At 37.1% G+C, this 17,003-nt stretch overlaps 2 protein-coding genes across 2 annotated transcripts in view; one reads left to right on the top strand and one right to left on the bottom strand.

The window, feature by feature from the left end:
* Positions 1-1,334: 1,334 nt before the first annotated feature.
* Positions 1,335-4,974, top strand: si:dkey-208k4.2 (P43 5S RNA-binding protein-like). The gene is given in 9 exon segments (XM_042745688.1): positions 1,335-1,561; positions 1,689-1,789; positions 2,039-2,135; positions 2,241-2,326; positions 2,420-2,493; positions 3,584-3,631; positions 3,755-4,017; positions 4,252-4,305; positions 4,552-4,974. Coding segments are annotated over 9 exon segments (1,101 nt in total). The 5' UTR covers positions 1,335-1,423; the 3' UTR covers positions 4,792-4,974.
* Positions 4,975-10,698: 5,724 nt separating this feature from the next.
* Positions 10,699-17,003, bottom strand: part of LOC109070402 (SH3 and cysteine-rich domain-containing protein 2-like) — an 85,483-nt gene continuing 79,178 nt past the window's right edge. The window contains exons 11-12 of the mRNA XM_042745498.1: positions 13,205-13,342; positions 10,699-11,701 (exon numbers count right to left, since the gene is read on the bottom strand). Coding sequence (XP_042601432.1) covers positions 11,603-11,701; positions 13,205-13,342 — 237 coding nt within the window. The 3' untranslated portion in view covers positions 10,699-11,602. The remainder of the gene's footprint in view (positions 11,702-13,204; positions 13,343-17,003) is intronic.

Raw genomic sequence — 17,003 nt, 5'->3', positions numbered from 1 at the left:
AGGCTTCTAGAGGGGGATGTAGATTTGTAGTAGTGAGTGGAAGTAGGCAGGTGCTGAGCCTGCGGCTGTTTTATACGCAAGCATCAATGTCTTGAACTTGATGTGAGCTACAACTGCTAGCCAGTGCAGGGAGATAAAGACAGGTGTGACATAGGCCCTTTGGGCTTGTTGAAGACCAGTCGTGCCACTGCATTGTGTATGATGGAAGTCCAGCCAAAAGAGCATTGCAGTAGTCCAGACTAGAAATAACAAGGGCCTGGACAAGAAGTTGTGCAGCATGCTCCGTTAGGAAGGGCCTAATCTTACTGATGTTGTGCAATGCAAACCTTCATGAATGAGTGGTTTTTGCTATTATTAAACATTAAATTGTGACATTAAAATGCAGCATCATGGTAAAAGTATAGAAGCTTGTTTAAAAAAATAAAACAGGTAATTACTTTTTTTTTATTATTATTATTCTTTGGTAAAAATGGGCTTCCATAGTGCTCCAAAAGCAGCACATCAATTTTCTATATCCCTGTATAATATTGTAATTTGTAATTAATAATAATGTAATTTCTGCAGTTAACTCCGTTCTTTAGAGTGGCGTGTTTAACCTACATTTACAAAAATAAAGAATTCTGTTTACTTAATCACTTTACGCCAGATAAAATGTCTTGTAAGCACATATGGTCCAGAGTGTGCATACAGTTGTGCTCAAAATTATTCATATTCATACCCTTGGACAATATGACCAAAGAAGGCTGTAAAGATACTGTAAGTCTGCATTGTTTATCGTTGAAGATTCAGATCTGTTATCTCGGCAACAGGAAGTTGCTAAAAGTATTGAATAAAAGGGTATGATTAATTGTGGCCAAGGTGTATTAGAGAAAAACATTTATTTCATAGTGAGATTCCCCCATATTAAATTCTCTAGTGAAACGTTACGTTTTTGTAATAATAAAAAAAAAAAATATATATATATATATATATATATATATATAGATATATATATATATATATTATATATATATATATATATATATATCAAAAGAATGAATGATGCAGATTTATTTTCCCAGCTTTCTTTGATCATATTTTCCAAGGGTAGGCTATGAATAATTTTGAGCACAACTGTATATAAAGTCGAATTTGTAGTTTGTTTGTTTTTTTCAATTAAGCACTGGATAAAATACACATTGTCCTTTCATCTAATACAATCTTTATTCGGACCAATTTGTTCTTAACACGACTGTGTTCTCATTACGTTGAATAATCTATATTTATCTTATTACCAAACATCATTAGCGCAACCATCTGCAGGTGGCCGGAGTATATATAGCTCACAAAGCCGAGAAAATCTCTTATTAATGTGAACTGGACGAAGCAAAGTAACAATAATCACATTGAAACGGCACTGATATAGCTGCATAAGCATTTGAAAATGATGAACGCACAAGTGGTTAAGAAAGAAGACGCTGTGCCGCGACTGCAGCTGTTTAATTGCGCTTACACTGATTGTGGAGCGACTTTCACTCGTCAGTGGCGTCTGCTGGAGCACGAGACCGTGCATACCGGTGCGGTGAGTCCTAATCTGTTTTTTTTTTTTTTGTCTTTTTTTTGTCTTTTTTTCTAAATAAAAGACCGCGTTTATCAAATTCTCTTTTCTGTGTTTGATCAGACTTTCTTTTTTTCCCCGTTTCCTTTAGCGACCTCACAAGTGTGCTGTAGCAGAGTGTGGACGCAGTTTCACCCGTAAATCGCACCTGAGCCGACATGCTTTAATACACAGCGGGGTGAAAGACTTGAAGTAATGGCGTTAAAAACGGCCGGCTTAAGATACATACAGGCATACATGCATACGACCTGTATAGGCTTACTTGGAGACATTTGGATGACCTACCTGGCTAAACACTATACTTTTAAATTTAGTTATGGCATAGTGTTAATTGAGATGCTGTGGAATATAAAGTGCCCAGTTTAAATAAATTCTACATCTGTGAATAACCATTTATTCCTCTTTGTACATCTGAGAATGTTTGTGGTTACCGTGGAGCAGGTGCAGTGCCGCTGCGTGTGGCAAGAGCTTCTTCACCGCTGATAAACTTAAGAGGCACGTGCGCTACGCACACAGCGAGAAACGCGAAAGTTTCAAGGTCGGACTTCCATTTTCTCTCCCACCACACAATTACTGGTCACATTTTGCGGTTCGCTGAATCACCCTTTATGCTTGTAATCAACACGGAGTCTGTTTTCCTCAGTGTGAAGAGCCACAGTGCGCAAAGACGTTTAGGAAACGACGAGCGTTAAAATTGCACCTTGCGACACACGGTACATCCAGCTTCAGGTGAGTCTGCACAATCTGTTTTTAATAACAATGCTCTGTAACTCTGACCACTAAAAGTAAAATGAAGTGAAAAATCAAATTTTTTCCTGTTTAATGCTCGAAGAGCGGCTGTGGAATGAGGTTTGAGTCTCACGTTGCGCGGAAAGCGCATGATCGAAGACATTCAGGTGAGGATTCATCAATTCCGAAAGGTTCATTAACTGGCATTAACTCTTTAACCCCATTAATTGATCACCATATGGTTAAGATCATTAGCTATTATCTGTTAACATGTTTCCCAGTAGTTAATCCAGAGTCTCTTTACTGGTTCACATTTTGGCAAGTATGAATGCTGCCTTGTGTAGGCTATTGAACTTTTTAATAAAAATTAAAACTATGTAAAATGCAGGGAAGTGGAGTGCATATTCCTCAACTTGAGGTACAAACTTCTAGATGCTTTGGAGTTAAGATTGATGGCAAAGCCATACTGGATCTTAAACATTATAAATTCGGTGTGAAATCTGTTTTCGGTGAACCAGAGTATAGTTGGGCCAAAACCATAGTCAAATACATGAGTTTCAGTAGGTTACTCTAATGTAGTAATGACTGACATTTGTGTATATATGGTAGGTGGGTAGTATCAGAAGTGTTTAAAGGGGTCTTATTAGGCTCTCATACTAGGTTTTTTGAAAAACTTTTCACATTTTACATTACAACACTTCTCTCCCCAGTCTGGGATGAAGGGCTCAGTTCCTGCTTCAAATGAAGGCCCGCCTTCTGAAATATGAAATGTGCTGTGATTGGTTAGCTGGGCCAGTGTGTTGTGATTGGCAGCACTCAGCGCCTGCTCAGGAAATGTCATGCCCCTTACCATCGACCTGTGAGCTTCAGTGTAAATTGCATCAATCAAATCAATTTGGGTACGATTTAAACCCAGATGATTGTAACCACTCTAAGTTTGCTGCCTTGGGAAAGCTAGCGTGTCTTTTGACATGGTAAACACACATTATCATTAGTGTGCAGCTCAACCAGGTCTCGTCCCATTCATCGGAATTTGTGATCACAAATCCTGGAAAATGCGTTTTAGTCCAAACGAGTGTTTTGTGATTTGTTAAAACCTCCTTTTTGAATTGGACTGAGCTTTGTAACTTTGCAGATCGTTTTTATGCTCAAACAGCAACATTACAGACTAACTAAAGTTGAAAAAGCATAATAGCACCCCTTTAAGTGAGACCAGCTTCAAAGTTCACAACGCCCAACCAGTATCTGTTTGTTCAGGTTATCGCTGTCCTCATGCTGAATGCCCCATCAGTGTGCACACCTGACATGGCAAGTCACCCAGGTAAAACGGTAAAACTGTTTGTTTTTTTTTTAAACTGTTGTTTGCTTATTGGATGTAAACTGCTGTTTTTTCGTGAGGCGAGCTTTTTGTGCTGTAATGGTTTGCACAGTCACTTGAAAGACATCTACTTTTGTCAACAGCATCATTCCCCTGTATGGTATGTAAAAAAGCCTTCAAGAAGCGTGATGCTTTGAGGAGACACAAGCGGACACATGCGTTGCAGAAGCCGGTTTTGCTCTGTCCTAGTCAGGGCTGCCAGGCTTACTTTTCCACCACCTTCAACCTGCAGCATCATATTCGAAAGATCCATCTACAGCTGCTCTCACACTGCTGTTCCTTCCCTGGATGCAGCAAGAGTTTTGCCATGCGTGTGAGTACATCTGTGGAACATAGATCGGATGGTAGAATGGTCTTGTAGTAATATTACTCGTATTACCATTTTCTCAAAGCCAAGTGACATGAAGTGTAAGAACTAGGGGTTGAATTCTGCAAGTCACAACTACAGTTTTGACTTAATGTTCAAGTTTGTGTATTTGTAGGTCTGTAGTGTTTATGGTGTTTGTGAGATTGTGCTAGTTACCCCTCACCTGTGCCTTTTCAACAGGAAAGCCTCGTCCGACACCTGTTACGTCATGAACCTGATGTGGCCAAACTCAAGGTAGTTCTGTTCCTTGAAGTACACTAGTCCACATTTGAAGTGGATGAAGACCTTTCATCAAAGGTGGCCTAAAGCCAAAATGTGTTTTCATAGGACAAATGCTGATTTTTTTTTTTTTTTTATCCACTTCAAATGTTGACTAGTATTTAAAAGCTGCATATACCACATTTTTATTAAATCCATCAGTGTTTGTATTTAAACTGCTTTTAAGTTTCACTTTAACTTGCTGGTTGTTTGTTTGTATTGCACCCACATAAGCGGAGCAGCAAGAGTTGGCAGAAACGTTTGGAAGGACGAAATCGGCGTCCTCTGGTTGAAGACCTTCGCTCTCTCTTTTCGTTACGCATGAAGATCTCTCCGAGGGCCAAACTGGAAGCTGATCTGACAGGCCTCTTTAATGAGCGTAAAATTCCTCACCATGTTGATCCTGAAGTAAACCTCAGAGATCTGTTCAGTATCCGTCCGACTAAGGTGGCTGATAAATAGAATTAGATTTTTTTTTTTTTTTTTTTCGTGAATACAAATACTGTGCTGACATGGATTCAGTTCAAAGAGTGTTTTGTTTCAGGTGTTAGTACTTGAGGTACAGAAATTTGTTTGATTACCATTTGAGAAACAAAAGAAATTAAGTTTGGTGTATGAATAAAAATAAAGGATTTAGTTTTGTCAGTCTGGCTTCTGCGTATTTTTATATTAGCTGGGGCTGTGGTTCTTAAGTACTGTTTGTTTTTGCATTTTGGAAGCAGACTTGTACTCCGCTCAGTGAAGAGCTGAATGTTTTGGTTCAAAATGTTTACATTTGTGTTAGGTTTTGCTGTACAACACTACCTCATGTTACACTGCAACTTCAGATATTAGTGCTTTAACTTTTCTGCTTCTGTCATTGTTGCAATTGAATGGCTATGGTGTACAGAAAATTACTGTCGGTGATGGAAAAAATTAAGCATTTTCCAAACTGACTCCACTGAACCAGTTGCTCTGCAACTTTGGTCAATTTTTCGATTTGCTCAACACCACACTGCCGATAATGGCTGTGCATGATACTGTAAATTCAACAAAATGCACCCCAAACATGAACCGGTTTATGTATTTATGATCTATAACTAAGAAGGGTCTGTGTAATTGGTTTAATCTTACTAGGTAGGGCTTTAATAAACTAGGCCAGTTAGAAACTAACCATAATGCTTCATTTTCTATTATGTTCATGTAAGTATACTTCTACGTACACTCTTAAAAATAAAGGTGCTTCAAAAGGTGAATACCATAGAACCATTTTTGGTTCTACAAAGAATGAACTCTTACCTTTTTATAATCTTAAGAACCTTTTGTGAAGGTTGTTTATGGAACCATTTAGACAAAAAGGTTCTTCTATGGCATTGTGAAGCACCTTAATTTTTAAGAGTGCAAGTACAAATGTTTTGGACAAAATTCATCTTGCAAAACTAAGAGAAGTGGACGTAAGGGAGATACAACATCAGAGACTGAAAAATCTCTGCTTTTCTCTATTTTGGTGGTGAAAATGCAAACCTTGTGGGGGGAAAAAAAACAAGCTTCAAGCCACCTGTATTATTTTTTTTTATAGCACTTTTGCAACAGAGAAGCATCTTCACCGTATTAAACAGGAAAGTAAAAATTTAAACTGCTTCCAAAATTCTGCTGTAAAAGCATCTTCAACAGGACAATACAAATAGTGTCATCATTCAGCTCCAGTCACGTCAGTGTTGTTTCAGTTTAGTAGCTGTGTAAAGTTCATTCATTATGAAACGAGTTGAATTCAGAAATTGCTCTACTGAAAGCAGCTCTACAGAAGACCGTAGTGTCATTATTAAGCCTGGGTAAGTTCAGTTTTGATTTAATTCATTTCAGAAAGTGTCAATATTGAAAAATTCATGAATTATGAACAAATTTAATCTAGCTACGAAGCAAAACACAGTGTCATTATTCATCTCAATTCAGTTCAAGTTTGGTTCTCATGCAATAGTGTCAGTGTCATCAATTCAGCGATATTATGAATATTAAGTTTCTTTTAGACCCCAACAAAGTAAGCCAAGCTCCATTCGGTTACAAAAATGAGGGAAAATAAAAAAAAAAAAACTTTGGAGAGACCAGGCTTAGTCAGTAGACCAGTTCTCCTCTATCCTAAATGAAGAGACACAGGATATTCAGGCCTGGACAGAACATTGTCTAACAGACATTTCTTGCTGGATGAAGTACCATCACCTTCAACTCAACCTTGCCACAGAACTGCTTGTGGTTCCAGCAAACCCATCGTTTCATCACAATTTCACCATCAAGTTAGGCACATCAACCATAACTCCTTCAAAAACAGCCAGAAACCTCGGAGTTATGATTGATGATCAGCTGACTTTCTCAGACCACATTGCTAAAACTGTCCGGTTTTGCAGATTTGCTTTATTCAACATCAAGAAGATCAGGCCCATTTTTTTCAGACATGCTGCACAACTCCTTGTTCAAGCTCTTGTTCTGTCCAGGCTGGACTATTGCAATGCTCTCTTGGCAGGTCTTCCAGCCAGTTCTATCAAACCTTTGACCCTCTAACTTTAGCACTAACTATTCTAATTCTATTCTTTTTGATTGCTTCCATTGTCCTCATTTGTAAGTCGCTTTGGATAAATGCGTCTGCTAAATGACTAAATGTAAATGTTATGGCATTATAACTTCTTTACAGTTTACTTAAATTCTGTGATCTCTAACTGGGGAGTTTTACTTAACTTGAAAAAAAAAAGAAAAGAAAAAAAAAAAAAAACAACACCCGGGAAAGAGGAAAGGGTGACATCTTCTGTTTGAAGTTTTTGTTTTAAACCGCCCTCTAAGGTGCTCAGGAACTTTTACACATGCACCTGGCCCTCAACTATGGGTACATCAAAGAATCACACATACAACATCCACTACCTCATCATGACTCTTTACACTCATTTTCATCTAGCACCCACTTTATTGTAAATTTACATACTCTATTTCTATTGCTATTTATTTCGTACATATTCTATACTACTTTAACGTTTTATCGTTTTGATTCAATTTGTTACTATTGTATTTTAGTATTGTATTTTAGAATATTAAAAGTATCATTTTGTATTATGCTGTAAATTGTAAATTCTTTTAATTTCTTATATTCTAACTGCATTAACTTTTACATTTCTTACTTTATTTACTTTTATGTAAACTGAATGTTTGTAAAAAGCATGTCACTGTATGTCATACTATGTATTGGTATATTGGATATACTATGTATGGTACTGTGACAACCATGAGAACAATTTCCTTTGATCCAGCCACTCTGCTCTCTCCATGACACAAGGTGGCCACCTAATGTTGAGAAGAAACATTAAAGTTAAGAAGTCAAGATTAAACATCACAACAAAATCAAGCGCTTACCTCCACAAATAGCACTGTTTCAATAAAACAGTGCTAAAGTTTCCTGGAGGCTAAGTGAGGGCTGCGCATGCAGGGCCAGTGCTAAGGGGCCAACGTTTTGCCAATGAGCAAATTCTCAGGTGCCCTGCGCTGGTAGAGTGGGCCCGTAAAGGCTTGTTTGCAGGGCGGCGAGTGAACCCCCAAAGAAAATAAACCAGATCACATGACATGTAATTAAAGAAATACTAAGAAATCATGGGACACAGAATGAAGAATGATAAATAAACCTTTTGGAACAAGACCCTTGCAGAAGGCTAAAAACACTTATTTTTCAGCGATGCCATACTAGCTAATTGAACTTTAGTTAGCTAATGAATCCTTAAAAGCACTGTTTAATGAAAACTACTGCAAGAGGATAAAATATGCCATTTTGTTAATAAAATGATGAAAACACAATAGGCCTGTTACATAAGGTTACATAAACAATAATATTACATTTTACCAGATGGCCACGATAGGTCGTGCTAAGCGAAGGCCTTGATAGGTCATGCAGCGCAAGGTGACATGATAAGCTAATTATGTGAATAAACAACGAAAATCCATGATAGGCCAATTAAGAAAAGGGCCACTAAAGGCCAGCTTATATAAAATCAACAATAGTCAGTCTACTTGATAGCCCCGATAGGCCATGTTATAAATGTGCTATGTGAAAGGCTGTGGTAGGCCATGCTATGCGAAAAGTCGCAAAAGGCCATGCTATGCAAAAGGCTGTGATTGTCTGTGCTAAGCGAAAGGCCGCAATAGACATGCTAAACGAAAGGCTGTGATTGCCTGTGCTATGTGAAAGGCCATGAAAGGCCATGCTATGCGAAAAGGGTGTGACTGTCTTTGCTAAGCGAAAGGCCGCAATTGACCATGCTAAACGAAAGGCTGTGATAGGCCATGCTATGCGAAAGGCAGTGATTGTCTGTGCTATGTGAAGGCCGCAATAGATCATGCTAAACAAAAGGCTTTACCAGTCCTTTGAACTCTGCCCTTGGGACTGGCACTGAATTGATTTCCATGTTTAGGAAGGAAGGAAGGTTCTAAAGTCAAAACATTTTATTGAGACTTTTCCTTCCTTGGAGCATGGGTATTGGCCGTAGGAAATATTGTGAGTGACAGTTCCACTGCTGAGGATCTGAATCTGGGAATTCTATGACAGCTAAGTGCTTAAATCCCCTAAGCATGGCTATTTAGTGGTATTTGGTATTGAGCGTCGCTAGGCCATTTTTAGGGGGGCTATAGCCACCCTAAAATAACTACTCAGCCCCCTAAAATTTTGTGATTAACTCCATAAACTGTACACAAATTAGTGTTTGCCTCAGTCCTCTTTAAACTTCATATGAAAATGGTGGCAGACTTCCATCGGCTCCTCCCTGTCTTTCAGTGCATTCTTTTTCAATCCACAGACCGCAGCAGCACAGATCGAGAAACAAAGGACAAGGTGTGTGTTTATTGATAGAAACAAAAAAAAAAAAAATACACACACATATATACAAAATAACATATCTTTTAAAAAATAAATATAAAGAGAGAGAGAGAGAGAGAGAGAGAGAGATTTTTACCCATGGGTGCTGAGCCCCCCTAAAATGAAAATCCTAGAATCGCCCTGGCTCCCTATAGCATCTTCTTCTGGTGCACTGTGAGTTGCCATTCAAAAGGAGACTTCTTGATTAGAAGTGTAACCCTGGTTCCCTAAGAAGGGGAACGAGACACTGCGTTTCATTGCCAAGCCCTGGATCTGCCAATTACATTTCTTACCAACAAAGTTCATGACATGTATTACTGGTGACCTTTTATACTGATGGTGGTGCTGATATTGACATCATGGACTGTTGTTCCACATCACATCCTTCTCAGGGGTCACGGTTACACTTGTAACTGAGACATTCCATTTTTTTCAGCATTAAAACAAAAGATTATTAATTCGGCTGTTTAATACTTTTAATTGTCAAGAAATTCCTTCTCTATAAATGTTTTGGTTTTACATACTTGCATGCTCTTCAAAACTCCAGAAAATGCTGGAGGGTGTACTAATTGCTGCAATGCAACATTTTATCACTTTGATAAGAAAATTTTATATCCTGTAGCCCAGGGGTTGGCAATCTACGGCACGCATGTCAACAGTGGCATGCAGAGGGATAATCGCTGGCACGCTAGCAATAGAGAAAACTGCATACTGACGTACATTTTAAGGTAATAATTTCTCATAGTCACACAGCCTGTTAGGAGCTTTAAATACTATTAAAGTGTAAGAGTTAACTTGCTCTAGTCTACGGATGCGCCCACGACCGCTGCACATACTAGGCGCTTCAGATCAAAGCCTCAGCGGTCTCACAGCACTCGTCAATGTCAAAATGACTGAAATGGCACAGTGGTTAACCAGAAAAATTAAAAATGCCACGTCATACTGAAAAGGTTGCCGACCCCTGCTGTAAGCCTATAATTTTGGCATGCTTCTTTGGTAACTGATCAAGCAGACTTGCTTAAACAATGTATCTCCATAGAACCCTAATATGTCTTCTAAATAACGAGTAATACCTGAATTCTGAGTATTGTAGGTAGGTTCTGTGGGTCTATAGTCTGTTTCAGGTAAAACACCTGCTGTATGACAGAAATAACTAAAAGAAAATGTTAATAAATAATGTTCTCATGAGGACATCTCACTGCACTCTACTGTTAGGCACATTTCGTCATCTCTGAAATCTGCCCTACTTTAGTGTACTGATTACTAAATACACACACATACACACATAATGTCTGTCAGAATGAGGGCAGGCAAAAATAGATGTACAGCAGTGATAGTGTAAAATAGGTTGTAGTCTATATTCATTGGTTTATAAGATATGAAGGCCACTTTTGAAATGAAAGTCACACTTTTATGTTTAGCAAGTAGTAACGTTCTGAAATAAAATAAAAAAATAATAAAATAAAAAAGTAAAATAAAATCATTTTAGTCAGTGTAGCGTTCCATTAATATTTATTTGTTTTGCTAAGCAAGCCATGTTTTATAACCACATCTTATAAAACAGCAAGCAACTCATTTAGTCTGTATAATAAAATACTGAAAATTTTAACATTAAATTGTTTTAATAGGTATACAGTATATTACATGGAACAGACATAGTTTTCTTTCATAATTGTATGAACACATAACCCTTTTTAAAAGAGGACACAGATAACATTTTCACCATATCAGTTCTTAATATCCTTTTTGTATACTTTTTTATTAATTAAAACCATTATTAAAGTGTTTATTGTTAGTATTCTAATAGAAGTTGTATCGTTTTTGTTTTGAAAAAGCAGAGTAGTTCTGTTTTTCAGATTAACCCTTAATCTTCTCCAGGGGCCAGTTGCATAGACTTAGCCACCATGTTAAGACTGTGTCTTAAGTATTAGTTTGGCCAACTAGCAGTTGCCAAGGGGTAATCAGTTTTACTTTTCCCATATAAATAAGACCAATCTACCTTTTCATAACTGAATTAAAAAAGTTATGACCAGTCTTGAAGCAAAAAATTAGATGACTAACTTTTTAAGACTAGTCTATACAGTTTATGCAACTGACCCCAGGAGTTGTTAAATGTCTATTTCACTATGCACTAGGAATTATATATATGCCAACAACATATCACTTTCCCCGAATAACAAAAAAAATAAATAATAATAATAATAATTTCCCCAAGAAAACAAAGAAACATGAGCATGATGGTAGAGAAACATAAATTATGAGGATCCAATCAGGTTGAACAAACCATGGCTCTTTAATGCAACTAATATTTGTGTATACATTTAACATAATACAACTGGTTTATGTGGTAACTGATGTTGCTGTATCATGATAAATGTTGTTCATGACTGTGTTCAACTCTGTCAGCTGTTATATCTCCTCCAGTGAATCAGTCGGGACCAGACCTCTCTTCTTACCGCTGCTTAGCTTTAGAAAGCCACCCGTTTCTTCATTTTTACCCACACAAATCTATCACAAAAAGAAATGTGGTTTGAAGATAAAAAAAGAACAAGAGTAAAATAGAGTGAAGCCTTTACTTAAATAGATCTATGCCCCCATGTTTAATTTTCCTACTATTGGTTTTACTAAAAACTAAGTCATTTAATCATATCATCTTTTCATCTGTGAGATTTATTAAATCTGATCAGTAGTGAAATTAAATAATATATATATTGTCATTGGATTATAGTGATCTGTGTATTTATGTTGAATATTAAAGGAGTCCTATTATGCTTTTTCACTTTTTCAACTTTAGTTAGTCTGTAATGTTGATGTTTGAGCATAAAAAAAAGATCTGCAAAGTTACAAAGCTCAATGTACATTTCAAAAGGAGATATTTTATTTAACAGAAATCACTTTTCAAAAACTACAATGAACGACTCATTTGAACTACAACGCATATTTTCCAGGATTTGTGATATCACAAATTTCGACAAATGGGACAAGACCTGGCTGAGATGCACTAGAGAAGTCAACAAATGTGAATTCACTATGTCAGAGACTCACTAGCTTTCCCAAGGCAGCGAACTTAGAGTCAATTCATCTGAGTTTAAATCACGCTCAAATTGATTTGATTTTGACGCAATATTTACACTGATTATCTCACTAATTCAGTGAGATTTTTGTCTGACAACAGCCAGTGCTCCACACAGAGATCTGATCTCATCAACTAGTCTGTCTGGAATGACATGAAGAAACAGAACTAAGACAGAGTAAATCCAGAAGAACTGTGATAGCTCCCTTGAAAAACTATGCGCATGTGTACAGAGGACAAAAGCTGCTTTAAAGGCAAATGATAGTCACACCAAATGTTGATTAAATTTAGTTAACAGAAGTTAATTGATAAATAGAATCTATTTGTGACATCATTTTTGACAGCATCCTCTTATTTTACAGCATTTATACAAAAGTGCCTAAAGCCTTTAACAATAAGTCTGTCTCAGTTTTTTTCTGTTTCTTCATATCATTCAGACAGACTGGATGATGATGAGATAAGATCTCTGTGTGGAGCATTGGCTGTTGTCAGACTCCTTGTGCAGACAAAAATCTCACTGGATTATTACAATTAATAGCTAATTAATAAACTGATGTTTCCTACTGACACACTACAGCAAAAGATAGTAATAACTGACTTTAAACCATGTTTTAGCTGGTGAAAATACTAGAAGCCTAAGACTTTTGCAGAGTACTATATATATTGTAACACTATATATTATCAGGGTCCACTTCTCACTATTAACTATTTGCTTATCAGCATGCATATTGTTAGCATTTTGAATGTTTATTAGTGATTATAAAGCACAAATGAATGCCTGATTCTGCATGACCATATTTTAGATCCCTTAATCACACCCCATACTTAAGAACTACCTTACTAACTATTAATAAGCAGTGTGTGTGTTTGTGTGTGTGCGAGTGTGTGTGTGTGTGTGTGTGTGTGTGTGTGTGTGTGTGTGTGTGTGTGTGTGTTACCTGAGCCTCTTTAACAGCCAGGTGGCCCAGGTCTTTGTTGCCATGGACACTTTGCGTCACCTTCCAGACACGTTCACCTGGACGCACTCGCTGCACAAAATTAGCTGGGAATAATCCAACTTTATCACCACATTTTCCCTGTACACACAAGACACACACACACACAGAAACACAATGATTCCATAAGCTAGTACTCATTTGGAGGGAAATCACAGATGAACCTTTATACAGTATTCCGGACAGAGATGAACATTAGTTCTAATTTTGCAGACATTGTACTGACTAGAATTACCTTTGAAAGTACATGTCAGCTTGTAAAGTTAGTAGGAAGCAATGCTTAATTTTTCATTTGAAAGGTGCTGTTACACAAAGGACATAGAGGCAGCAGGTTCCAATAATGTGCACAGAACACATTTAAAATAACTTGCCATGTACTCAAATAGTATTTTCAAGTTCATCTGTGAAACTGGTATTTACAAGTTCGCAAGTTGTTATTACGTCATCAGGTGCATTCAAAGTAAGCATCACTGGATGTTCCTGCCAGCAGAGGTAGGACCAATTCATAGCTTTTAAGACACAAGCAAGTCTCAAGTCAAATACCAAGTCCTCAAACTTGGGACTCAAGTCCGAGTCAAGTCTTGAGTCATGTTACTCAAGTCCACAACTCTGCTAAATAGAGTTAAAGTAAGTTAACTTAATTAAGTTAAAATTAATGAGATAATTAAAGGGATACTCCACCCCCATGAAGCTACGGGAACACTTTTTGTAAGCGAAGAAAACAAAAATAAAGACTTTATTCAACAATTCCTTAACGTATTCTGTGTACTGTATGCCCTTCTGTGTCATCCGCGCAACAAGGATGTGCTGTTTCTACGTATATTTAGCTTTGATTTTAAATAAAACAGTGCATCCTTGTGGTGCGGATGATACAAAAGAGCATACACAGCATACGGTGATATGGAGAGACACAGAGACCGTTGACAAAGGAATTATTGAATAAAGTCGTTATTTTTGTTTTCTTCGCTTACAAAAAGTGTTCCCGTCACTTCATATAACCCAGATTGCACGTCTGATGGCAGATGGAGTATTCTGACGACGACTTTCATACCTTTTCTGGACCTTGACACTGTTATTTATTTGGCAGTCTATGGGACAGTCTCAAGCCTCCAGGTTTCTTGCACCTTCATGTTCCTGCACCATGCAAACTGAAGCATCACACTAGAATTAATGCTTGCTGTCTTTCATTTGATTGGCCGTCTCAGTCAGACATTGATGAGTACTGATATTAGACCACTAAGGCAACTCAGACTAAAACATTAACTTTTTAATTTTTTGTCAACACAACAGACAGGGTGCAACTCAATGGAGAGCAACAGAGCCAAATTAAGAATATCAAATATTGAGGACATGTCATTTGCCAATAATGTCTAATGATATTGCATTAATTTAAATAGCATATTCATAGCAGGGAGGGCTAAAAAGAAACTTGTTAATGTCCTCACTGTGACAGTTTGTATTGCAAATCTTTCACTTTCTGTCAATATTTACAACCAGTATTTTGTTTAACAGTGTTCGAGTTTAAAGTAAGTCAAACACCTGAGGGGTATTCCACAAAACAGGTCATGTGACATGTATGTTTAAAAGGGTCCTATGATGCGATTTCAAGTTTTCCTTTCTCTTTGGAGTGTTACAAGCTGTTTATGAATACTGTAGATAAGATTCCTAAAGTTGCAAAGACTAAAGTCTCAAACCAAAAGAGATATTCTTTATAACAGTTAAGACTTTTCCACGCCCTCCTTAAACACCACGTTTAAACACGCCCCGACATGTCTATGTCACAATGTGGGAAGATTTGCATAACGCCACCCAAATGTGGTGGAGACGCTGTTTTGTTGTAAAAGTGAAAATACTTTGTTTGATCTTCCAAAAGAGGACACAACCAGAAATCAGTGGTTAAGTTGTATTTACAACACTGTTCTAGAACAGTTCAAACCAAATATTCAGATGCGTGCAGCACATTTTATGGATGACTGTTTCCTGATCCTGAGAGAGAAGACTACAATGCCAGCTGTTCTGACTCACAGTCTGTAAGTATGTATACATATGTAAAAGATTTGCCACTGATGATTCAAATGTGTTCTCAATTCCAGTCCTCGCGCCCCACTGCTCTGCACATTTTGTATGTTTTTCTTATGGCTTCAGACATTTGTTCTATGTGAAGGTAAGTGCCCTGTGAAGTGGACGTCACAGGATATTCCTCCATGATTCCAGTTCGAGGCAAATGTGTATGTTCTATTCAAAGTGCATTGAAGTGTGCGAGATGTAAATTTAAATTGTATTTATTTACAGAGGTATATGATGTCACACTTGTCCGTGTGTGAAAATGTTGCACAGCGCAAATCCTTAAATGAATGTTCTGAAGTGAGGTAAACTTCAACAGATTTCCCCTGCTCAGGGAGTAGGAAGCAATGAACACTGTGTAGGGACCATGTCAATGGGAACACAGTTCATGCACGGAGCTCACTTCTAACGAGATGATTATCTGAATCTGGTGTGTTAATAAAGAGAGACGTGCAAAATATGCAGAGCTGGGGGGCACGAGGACTGGAATTGAGAACCACTGGTGTAGAGTAGAGCTTGTTGTTTGTCGTTTCTCCGATCACAAATGCAGACATGGTTTTATGTTTACGTGGCACGATGCAACGCAATGCTTAAAAATACTGTATAAGTCATTATAATCCGTAATAATATCCCACCACATGAAACAAAAAACTAATCATTAATAATTTTTATTATTTTTTTCTTTCCTCTCCCGCCTTCTTACCGACACACACAAACATCACAGTATGTTAAGGAGCGTAACATTTCCATCACACGCTTGAGGCATTCGGCCAATCACAATGCACTGGATAGCTGGCCAATCAGAGCACACCTCACTTTTCAGAACGAGGAGCTTTGTAAAAAAAACGACGCGTTTCAGAAAGGCGGGGCATAGAGGAGCAACAATAATGTACAGTATGTGGAAAATAATGTGTTTTTTAACCTTAAACTGCATAAACACATTTCATTACACCAAATGCACAAAATAACGTTCTTTTTAGCAACATCATATGACCCCTTTAAGGAAAGTAAGTGGATAAACTCCGCTTTCAGTTCCAAAAACAGAGATAACTTTCAGAGTATGTAAGTAGCCATAGCAACTTACTCTCTGAACAAAACCTGCTCCGGAGTAGGTTCTGTTTCAGGGTTTGCTTACTTCAGCGCAATCAGGTCATACGTGACCTACTGACCAGAGTCCAGTGAGCGTGACAGATATATATATAGATATGTAGATATAGATAGATAGATAGATAGGATATGATATGTTAATTATAAAGCACTAATATAAGTAATATCTTATTCTAATACGGTTACTATATTTATTTTATTGACAAATATAATAGTTATCTTTATAAATTATAAAACACTTATGACAAGGTAATATTTAATTTATTATATTATACATTGTATATATATATATATATATATATTAAATATATAAATATATATATATATTTTTTTAATAATCATCTCACAGCATGGATCCACATTTTCTATAATGTATTTCAATAAAAATACATATCTGATATTACTTATTATATAATTAGCATCAAACAAACAATACAATTCTTATTCTCAAGAATTAAAGATTAAACAGAAAAAAGAAAAATGACTGTACAACCACCAGTTAGATGGCGATATGAACCAAGTATGCAAATGGTCTTTGAACAGAAGAAGAAGAAAGTTTCTTAGCATCCGT

The sequence above is a fragment of the Cyprinus carpio genome, chromosome B19, assembly GCF_018340385.1.
Source record: "Cyprinus carpio isolate SPL01 chromosome B19, ASM1834038v1, whole genome shotgun sequence".
Taxonomy (NCBI): Eukaryota; Metazoa; Chordata; class Actinopteri; order Cypriniformes; family Cyprinidae; genus Cyprinus; species Cyprinus carpio.
This window is presented reverse-complemented; position numbering and strand designations above follow the sequence as displayed.